This window comes from Leptonychotes weddellii, chromosome 1 (genome assembly GCF_054177405.1).
Source record: "Leptonychotes weddellii isolate Sample4059 chromosome 1, ASM5417740v2, whole genome shotgun sequence".
In the NCBI taxonomy this organism is placed as follows: Eukaryota; Metazoa; Chordata; class Mammalia; order Carnivora; family Phocidae; genus Leptonychotes; species Leptonychotes weddellii.
Window position 1 is genome coordinate 2,210 of NC_138369.1, and position 9,317 is coordinate 11,526.

Genomic DNA, 9,317 nt, shown 5'->3' on the forward strand with positions numbered 1-9,317 from the left:
CTCTTAGGGCTCACACAACTCAGGGAACACTGAGGTTTACCAGCTTATTAAAGGGTGTGATCAATACGAGTCCACAGCCAGATGAAGACACACACGGGGTGAGGCCAGGGAGGGAGTGGGCCACTCTCCCTGCGTCTCCAGACTACAACACCGCCACCAACTTCTGACACCTGAGCTCCGCTGAGCCCCCAGCAGGGAAGCGTCCCCCCATCTGCTGTAGGAACCGTGCTCAGAACGGCCGTAAGAACAGAGGCTGACACCACGTGTCGAGCAAACACTCTATTTTACTAAAAGTCCACATATACATTACACTTTACAAAAACAGCATCTATCTGGAGCTCTCTAATCCAACAAAAGGGGGTTCTGAGGGAGCTGAGAGCACAGGGTCCCCCTTCCCAACACTGGGGCCGCCCTGTGCAACCCCAGGCCGTGGGTCCAGTGCACAAGAGGTGGGGTTGGTGGAACACCCGCCGACCACCAGCACGGGGCACCTGGAGCCCTGTAGAGCCCCCATCACCACCCCAGGGGAGGGCCCAGCCAGGACCACAAACACAGCCTCATACCCCGCTGGACCCAGAGTCCGGGGCCCTGCCTCAGGAGGAGGAGACCGGGTACCCATAGTGGTTGCGGTCAGCCTCACCCAGGGTCAGCGTCAGTGCCAGGCTGGGCTTCCGTCCCAGCTCCTCCTCCTCCAGGCAGCGCTGTGGAGGCCGGGACTTGAAGAAGTCAGAGATGTAGCGAACCTAAGAGAGAAGGCAAGAGCTGCCGGGGGCAGGGGAAGGGGACCCGGGAAGGGAGTGGGGGGTGAGGAATGGGCTCTGAGGGGGAACACTGGAGTGGGGAGGACAAGAGGGTCCCAGCGCAGGGGGTGTCAAGGCCGGGAGCTCACGGTGAGGATGGCCACGAGCGCCCCCTGCAGGAGGCCAACGAGGACATCACTCCAGTGGTGCTTGTGGTCAGACACGCGGGTGTAGCCAACGTAGAGTGCGAAGGCCAGCAGGAAGAACTGCACCGTGGGCCGCAGGAGCCTCGCCCACTTCCAGCAGAGCCGTGCCTGCACGTAGAGCTGGGGGTCCAGAGGGCAGCCATCAGCCTAGGAGCCGGCTGGGCTCACCCCACACCCAGGGCACAGATGGGAGCTCTGGGGCCAGGAACACGGAGCCAGAAGGCCCGGGGCCTCCACACCTGTCAGCCCAACAACCCATCACCACCTCCACCCACCCCTTCTACAGAAGGAAAAACTGAGGCCCAGGGAAGGCAGTGACTTGGCCAGTCCCACAAGCCAATCCTGAGAGAAAGACTCACCGCCAAGAACATCATGCAGTACATCCCGAAGGAGGAGTGTCCGGAATAGAAAGACAGCCTAAGAAAGGAGAGGACAGGCATCAGGAGGGCCGCACAGAGAACAAAGCCCAGGGCCCAGGCTCAGGGATGGGGGAGCTCACTCCCATTTCTGCTTTTGAAACCCCGGGGCCCCCATCTCACTGTGTTTCCCACAGTCTGGGTACCAGCACAGGGAGGGTTTAATGGGGAAACATGGCCCCTTTTCCCTTCTCTGACCATGCAACAGAAAGTCTCCAACTGGGGCTCACGGTCTTTAACAAGGACATTGTAGGCCACAGACTTGGAACCAGGGCAGACAACTGTGTCCGGCAAGCAGTTAACACCACAGTTTCAGGATTATTTTCCGTCTGTGGTACTTGACACGAGAATTAAATTCAAGTTTTAGCAAAAAGGACATCAGTGGATAAGAGAAAGCAGCCAATAAAGAAACTCTAAAGGTCCAGCCATCTGTAAGAGAAATGAAAAACATCTGTACAAACAGAATTGCGCTGACAGTGGCCACATGTACCAAAAGCAGAACAGACCTCTCTGCACAGAATTGTGATTGTCTGTTTGGACCCCATCTGGTGGATCTGAGGGGCTGTACCCCACTCTCCGGGTGCTGACGCAGCTACCTGGGGCACTGCTCTGAAACACTTACAACTAACGTTTGTCACTGCTCTCCAGGGTGATGCACAGCAGCTGAAGCACAAAGACCCACCAGGGAGCTCTGGAAAGAAGCCCTTTGCTCTCACCTCTGGCTGACCTTCAGGTACTGCACAACAAACAGGAAGCCTGGCTGCACACTGAAGGCAGGCCCAGCACAGCACACAGAGCCCATCTGTAAACTCTGAGAGATATATTTCTCCTGGGGCCAGGTGTCTAAGGAAATCTCTGTCAAATCACTAGCTGATCACCCAGCTAACAGAAAGAACTTCATAATCACACATGACAAAGAATACAGAATTTGCAAAATTCGTTCAGAAAGGTCGCTAACCAACCAACCAACAACTGTAACAAACACCAACAACAATCCCTGGGGAGGGGAGTACAATCCTATTTCCAGAGCTGCTACATTACAATATAAAAAATGCCCAGTTTTCAACCAAATAAGTACAAAGCATGCAGGGAAAAAAAAGTGTATCCAACACACAGGGGAAAAACATCTATTAATAGAAGCCGTCCCTGAGGAAGCCAAGGCACTAGACTTACTGGACAAAGACGTTTCAGCCGCCATTTAAAATCTGTTCAAAGAGCTACACAATGTCTCACTAAATAGAGAATACTAACCAAGAGACAGAGGTTATCTAAAGGAACCAAACAGAAATTCTGGAGCTGAAAACAGCAGTATCCAAAATGAAAAGATCACTAGCAGATCTGAATGGGCAGAAGAGTAACCATGGACACAAGTCGACGGAGACAATTCAGTCGGACAAACGGAGAGTAAAAAAAAAGGGAGAAACAGAAGTGGGCACCAGGGACTCCACCCACACAGTGGGAACCCAAAGAGGGGAGAGGTACACAGGGGCAGAGTCTTTGAAGAAATAATGGCTGAACGCTTCCCTAATTGGATCAAAAACATTAATCGACACACCGCAGAAGCTTGATGAACTCCCAAAGGAGAAACTCAGAGAGACACGGTGTAATCAACCTGCCAAAGGACAGTCAGTGAGAATCATGCAAGTAGCAAGAGAAGAAACTCCTCCTGAACAAGGGCCCTCAGTACGATTCAATTTGCAGCTGGTTTCTCGTCAGAAGCCCTGGAAGCCAGAGGCAGCGGGATGACACATTCAAAGGAACCAAGAATTCTGTATCTAGCAAAGTTATCCCCTAAAAATGAAGGAGAAATTAAGACGTTCCCAGATAAACAAAAACTGATAATTCATTGCTCCAATACCTGCCCTATAAGAAATACCAAGGAGAAACGTTTCAGGAGAAACGAAGGGTACTAGACAGTAAGTCAAACTCACACAAAGACCTGAGAAGCACCAGTAAAGGTAATTACACAATACAAACATCAGTATTAATATACTTGTGGCTTACGATTCCTGGTTTTCTAATAATTTTTTTTAACCGCATATACAGGGACGGTTGTTGGCTAGATTTACTGTGGTGACCATTTCAAGATAAATACAAACGTTGTTATGTTGTGTACCTAAAATTAATACGGTGGTATATGCCGATTATACCTCAATGTTTTAAAAACTGCATAAAATAGTAATTATAAATCTAAGTTGATGAACACACGATGTATAAAAATATAATTTGTGAAAATAATCTCATAAGGGGGTAGCGCCATATGGCCACAAACTCCTTGCATAGTCAACTATTTAACATAAAAGAAGGCAGTAATGAAGAAATGTAAAAGTCAGCATAAAAACAAAGACTATGTAGAAAGCAAATAACAAGACAGCAGAAGCCCTTCCTGATCAGTAGTTACAATGAATGTAAATGTATTAACCTCTCCAATTAAAAGGCAGAGATTACAAAATAGATTTACAAAATAACCTAACTTTAGCCTGTGTACTAGAGACTCACTTTAGGTTCAAACACACAAATAGGTTGAAAAGTACAAAAATGGGAAAAATATTCCATGCAAACAGCAACCACAAGAAAGCCAGCGTGGCTACACTGCTGGGAGACAAAACAGACCCTGAAAACGAAACCACTAGGAGAGACAAAGGGCTCACAGTGAGAACCAGCACATCCATCAGGAAGACAAAACAATCACAAAAATACACCCACTGAACAAGAGCCCCAAAACAGGTGCAGCAAACACACATAGACGCTCCGACACGGGTAAGCTCTGAAACATTAAGGAAGCCAGACATGAGAGGCCACATGGTGTGGGACTCCACATGTGTGAATCGTCAGGAAAGGCACGACCACAGCAGGAGGGGGCTTGTGGGTGCCAGGGCCTGGGGACTGGGATGGGGATGGGCGGACGGACAGGGTGCTGACAACTAATGGACATGGAGCTTCTTTTTGGGGTGATGAAAATATTCTGGAGTAAGATAGTGGGGATGGGTGCACAACACTGTGAATTGCTAAAAAATCAATGAATTGTACCCATTAAGATAGTTAAATTAGTGAATTTTAGCTATGTGCATTTTTTTAAAGATTTTATTGATTGATTTGAGAGTGAGCAAGAGAGCGAGCGAGCGCAAGCAGGGGGCGAGCAGCAGAGGGAGAGAGAGGAGCAGGCTCCCCACTGAGGAGGGAGCCCGATCCGAGGCAGGACTCGATCCCAGGACCCTGAGATCGGGACCTGAGCCGAAGGCAGACGCTTCACCAACGGACTCACCCAGGCACCCCTAGCTATGTGAATTTTATTTCAATCTTTTAAAAAGGAAAATAAGGGGATGCCTGGGTGGCTCAGCTGGTTAAGCATCTGACTCCTGATTTCTGCTCAGGTCACGATCCCAGGGTCCTGGGATCGAGCCCTGCGTCAGGCTCCCTGCTCAGTGGGGAGTCTGCTTCACCCTCTGCCCCCATCCCCACCACTCGTGCTCTCTCTCTCTCTCAAATGAATAAAAAAAATCTTAAAAAAAAACCTGAGGTATCACAACACTTATTAAAAAACTAAAATAAAATAATAAAAAGGAAAACAATAATGGCAATTAATGGAAAAGTTGATCAGAGACTGTGAGAGTACAAAGCAGAGAAGCAGGCCAGTGGGGTCTGACATCCCGCCCCCTCCCGCCCCCACACCACCCAGGCCCATGGGCCCCACCTGGCCTCACCCCCACAATCCTCTGCTCAGGGAGTTGCCTCCTTAACCTTCTCATTCTTCCACATTCAGCTCCTGAGGGTCCTCCTGCAGGGCCCACTCCTCCCCCAGGGCTGGGAATATCTGCGGCTGGGGGCCCCCAGCATGGCCCAGAGTGAAGGCTGCTGTCCCGGCACCCACCTGGACTCGGTGACGTTGGTGGGGTTTCCCCTGCAAACCCTCTCCACCTGCACGTAGATGGAGCAGTTGACGCGACTCCAATCAGGGTCACACACCGCCAGGAAGTTGGGTCGCAGGCGGCCGATCATGTACTTGGCCAGGTCTGTCAGCGACTGACTCACGGCAGCCCCAAACAGGAAGGTGCCCAGCACCTTGTAGACGGCGGCCACATAGTTGTTGAAGTCGGAGCGGGAATAGAGGCGGTCTGTGTACACCAGGTAGGCCTCCCCGGCTGAGACCTGCACAGGGAGCAGCTGAGGGGCCTTGCAGCGGGGCTGGGACGCCGGCTGTGAGCGTCTCCACCAGCCCTGGCTCCCTGGGCCTTGGCCCTCCCCACGGAAAGGGGGTAAGCGCTCCCAGCCTCCCTGAGTCGGCTGGGGTTCTGGGAACTCCAAAGGGGGTCCTCTTCCCCAAAGACCATCCCACACCCCAGCCCCCACCCTCCAGGCCTCTTCTGCCTTACAAGGATGATGGTGGCCGTGATGGTGACCCCAGCCATGAGCCCATGTGTGATGGTGTCTGGACGGTAGGGGTATCGGATGGAGTCATCTCCACAGTAGAACCCTCGCTTATATGGGGCGTTCACAAGCGTCAGGATGGCAAAAGGCAGAGAGGCTGGGGACAGGGGAGAGAAGCCAGTGGCCAGATGGCTCTCCCCCAGCTGCACGCTCCCACCAGCAAAGCCCCAGGGCCACCTGCCTTGGTCCCCTGGTTTCTCACCTCCACACCAACCTGGCAAATGGGAGGCTGCTGCCCCATTAAAACCCCCTCGTGATTCCCCATCATCCACAGATAAACACCAAAATCCTCCCCAGGCCCACTGTACAGCCCCCACCCCACATCTCCCACCCCCTCCCCTTCCTCACTTCCCTCCAGCCTCCTGTCTCCTCCCTGAGCAAACTCCACAGGCACCCAACCAGGAACCTGGCAACCATCCTCACCGCCCAAAACATCTCTGACTGACTTCCCTCCAAACTGAGCTCCATCCAGCCGCCTTCCCGACTGCCCACCTTGGCACCCCTTTCACAGGTGAAATGTCTGTTCTGCATGTCTCTTGGCACTGTTTGTATTTATGCACCATGTGATACCTGAGTTCACCGAGCACCTGAGGGGGGTCTGCCATGCTCAAGGCTGTCCCTGGAGCCTTCCCAGGGCTCAGCCTGCGCACATGCTTAATAAGCATCTTTTAAAAGAGAAAACTCCCTGCCCTTCGCTCTATGGCCAGCCAGAGAGACCAGGGACACACCACAGTAAGGGGCAGAGCTGAGATGTCGACAGACCCTGGGCAGACCAAGGGCCTCCACAGCTCGGTCCAAAGACACATTCAGGAGCCAGAAGTTTTGGCAGCTGTGGCTCTGGGGTCCCAGGGCCCTGCTGAGCTGAGGGTGACAAACACAGGCAGGGCGCCCTTTGCCCCCAGCACGGCAGGTGACAAGTATAAAAGGGAGTGACTCTTCTGTGGCCTGAATACCACAGGAGTCAGGGACAAGGCCAACTCCTCCTCCTCCCAAGAGACCAAACTTAGTGCTGAGTCAGGAAACAGAGAGGTCTGCCCATGGAGCTGTGAGGCTTAGGGACAGCGACTGGAATCAGGGAGACTATGGGCTTGTCAGGTAGGCCATACAGAAAAGGTGGCTCGAGGGAGCTGAGGAAGGTCAGGGCAGATCTGGAGAAGAGCACCAGGGAGAGGTAACAGCCAGTGCAAAGGTCCATAGGTGGGCCCATGCCTGGAGAGCTGGAGAGCTGGGGGCTGGGGGTGGAGGGTATTATATGAATGGAAATCTTGGGGCGCCTGGGTGGCTCAGTCGTTAAGCGTCTGCGTTCGTCTCAGGTCATGATCCCAGGGTCCTGGGCATCAGGCTCTCGGCTCAGCGGGGAGCCTGCTTCTCCCTCTCCCACTCCCCCTGCTTGTGTTCCCACTCCCGCGGTCTCTCTCTCTCTCTAAAAAATCTTAAAAAAAAAAAAGAATGAGAATCTTGCTGGGAGTGAGCGGGGAGACATCAGACAGTTGGGAACAAAGGAACAGAGCATGTTTTCGTACATCACTGAGGGCGAGGGTGGAGGCAGAGAAGCCAGGGAGGAGCCCCCCAAAGTTGGGGGTGGGGGGAGGCCAGTGCCAGAATATGCTGAGACATCAAGTCAAGCCTCATCCCTGCCCCCGCAGCAGGGCAAAGAGGCTGGCATAAGGTGCCTGGGCAGCGAGGTCTGTCTCCCAATTCCTGTCCCCCAGCCCCAGCCCCTTCCACTGCAGACTCAGTCACCCTCGACTGGAACCAGACCTGTGGGTTTGGGAAGTAGAGCTCCAAGCACTGGATTTGGGGCCTCTCTCTGCCTAGGACACTGGCTCATGCCCTCATGGCAGACACCTGCAGAACATCCCTGCCTTTACATCACCCCCCACCCCCGGAAACACACACACACACACAGCCCGTATTTTCATCAGGGCCCCCTTGTCACCCTATGAAACTCAACTTTTTATGGGCTGAAGCTTCAAGAATGGGAGCCGGGTCTGCCTGGGCCTCTAGCTCCTAGCACAAAGAAGCAACCAACACAACCTAATCTCAGCACCACCGGTAGCTGCTGTGTAACCTCCAGCAGGTGCCTGAACCTCTCTGGGCAAACAGAACCTGCCCGTCGGACTGTTTGGTGGAAACGGCTTCATTATGTGCATGTCACTTCTTGTCTAGAATACAGTAGGTGCCACACACATGTTTAAATATAAATAACAGGTATTCAATACATGATGGCTAGGGCTGGCAGACGCCCCCTGGGGACTTCTTCCTGCTGCCAACCGGCCCACTCCAAAGAGGTCAGGGTTAGGGTCCGGGGCTCAGGAGGAGAGCCTGGCCTTTCCAATCCGTCAGGGATTTCCCCTCCGACCCCGCCGGAGGAGCAGGAACCCCAAATGGGGGCGGGGAGGGAGCGGTCCTGGGGGCGCGATTTAGGCCCGAGGGGCCCCTCCCCGCGCCGAGGGTAGAATTCTGGGGCCATTGTCCGCACAGCCCCAGAGCAAACACTCGGCCTTTGTTCCCGGGACCCTGGGGGAAGGGCGGGGAGGGGGCCTCGGGCCGCCCCCTCCCCCAGCCTGGCCCGCAAACCCGCCCGACAGGTTTGGTCCGCGCCGCCGGAGGCGCCGGGTTCACGGGTAGCCCGGGGCCCAGCCTTTCTCTCCATCTCTCCCCCGCCCGAGCAGGGGGTCCGACTCCCACCGACCAGCCGTGTGCCCGCTGGGGACGTCGATCCCGGGACAGGGGGTGGAGGTCCGCCCGGGTGACCCGCGGCCGCGCCCCAAACCCGGACCGCCGCCCTCCTGAATCACCGCCCCGGCCGGGCGCGGCGGGGAGGGGGGAGCGGCGGGGAGGGAGGCGCGTGCAGCCCCCCCGGCTGCGACTTCCTGCTGCAGCGGGCGGGGGGACCCGGGACGGCCGGGAGAAACCGAGGCCGGGAAGGGCGCCCGCTGGCACCGGGGCGCGGAGGCAGTCCGCGAGGTCCCGCGCCCCCAGGGGCCTCCCCGATCCGCCCCCACAAACCAACCTTCGGGGGCCCGGGGCGTGTACCGCCGGGGGGCGGGGTCCTCCCCCAACACACGGGTCGCGCGGCTCTTACCGACCAGCACGCACAGCACGTCGAGCAGTACGAAGACCCACCTCCGCTCCATGCCGCCCCCGCCCCCGACCGCGCCCGCGACCCCCGACGCCGGTCCCAGCGCGTCCCGTCGCGCCCGGCCAGGCCGCGGGGTCACATGGCCGCCGAGCCAGGCCCTGCCAGGGCGGGGCGGGGCGTGGAGGGGAAGGCAGGGGAGCGGCGGGGCGAGGGCGGAGCAGCCCGAGGGGAGGGGGCGGACTCTGCCCCCGCCCCGCCCCGCCCCGCCCAGGGGAGCCGGGAGGGGCGGGGTGGAGAGTGCCTGCGTGGGACAGCGGGAGACCCCACCCGGGTCTGGAGGCGGGAGAGGTCGTCTGCGCCCGGCACTCCCCCACCGCAGGCGGGAGGCTGAAGCTGAGGGACAGCGGTCCAGAGCCCCCCAGGGCGTCACCCGCAGGTTGGG

The 9,317-nt window shown here is 56.0% G+C and overlaps 1 protein-coding gene across 2 annotated transcripts; it reads right to left on the bottom strand.

The window, feature by feature from the left end:
• Positions 1–266: 266 nt before the first annotated feature.
• PLPP2 (phospholipid phosphatase 2) lies at positions 267–9,032 on the bottom strand. 2 transcript variants are annotated; one of them, XM_006752119.3, is made up of 6 exons: positions 8,879–9,032; positions 5,736–5,887; positions 5,234–5,511; positions 1,306–1,363; positions 890–1,066; positions 267–743 (listed from the first exon to the last, which is right to left on the bottom strand). In XM_006752119.3, the coding sequence occupies exons 1-6, from the start codon at positions 8,928–8,930 to the stop codon at positions 594–596; spliced, it is 867 nt and encodes a 288-aa protein (XP_006752182.1). In that variant the 5' UTR covers positions 8,931–9,032; the 3' UTR covers positions 267–593. The 2 variants fall into 2 exon arrangements, with proteins under 2 accessions (XP_006752182.1, XP_030879192.2); XM_031023332.2 differs by having other exon boundaries at positions 8,807–9,018.
• Between the last annotated feature and the right edge of the window lie 285 nt (positions 9,033–9,317).

Coding starts and splice junctions, on each gene's coding strand:
- PLPP2 (XM_031023332.2), bottom strand. CDS start 8,930: ATGGAGCGGAGGTGGGTCTTCGTACTGCTCGACGTGCTGTGCGTGCTG. Junction 5,888..8,806: donor CACGCCCCGGGCCCCCGAAG/GTTGGTTTGTGG, acceptor CCCTGTCCCCAG/CCTCTCTGCCTTTTGCCATC. Junction 1,067..1,305: donor ACTGCATGATGTTCTTGGCG/GTGAGTCTTTCT, acceptor CTGGACCCCCAG/CTCTACGTGCAGGCACGGCT.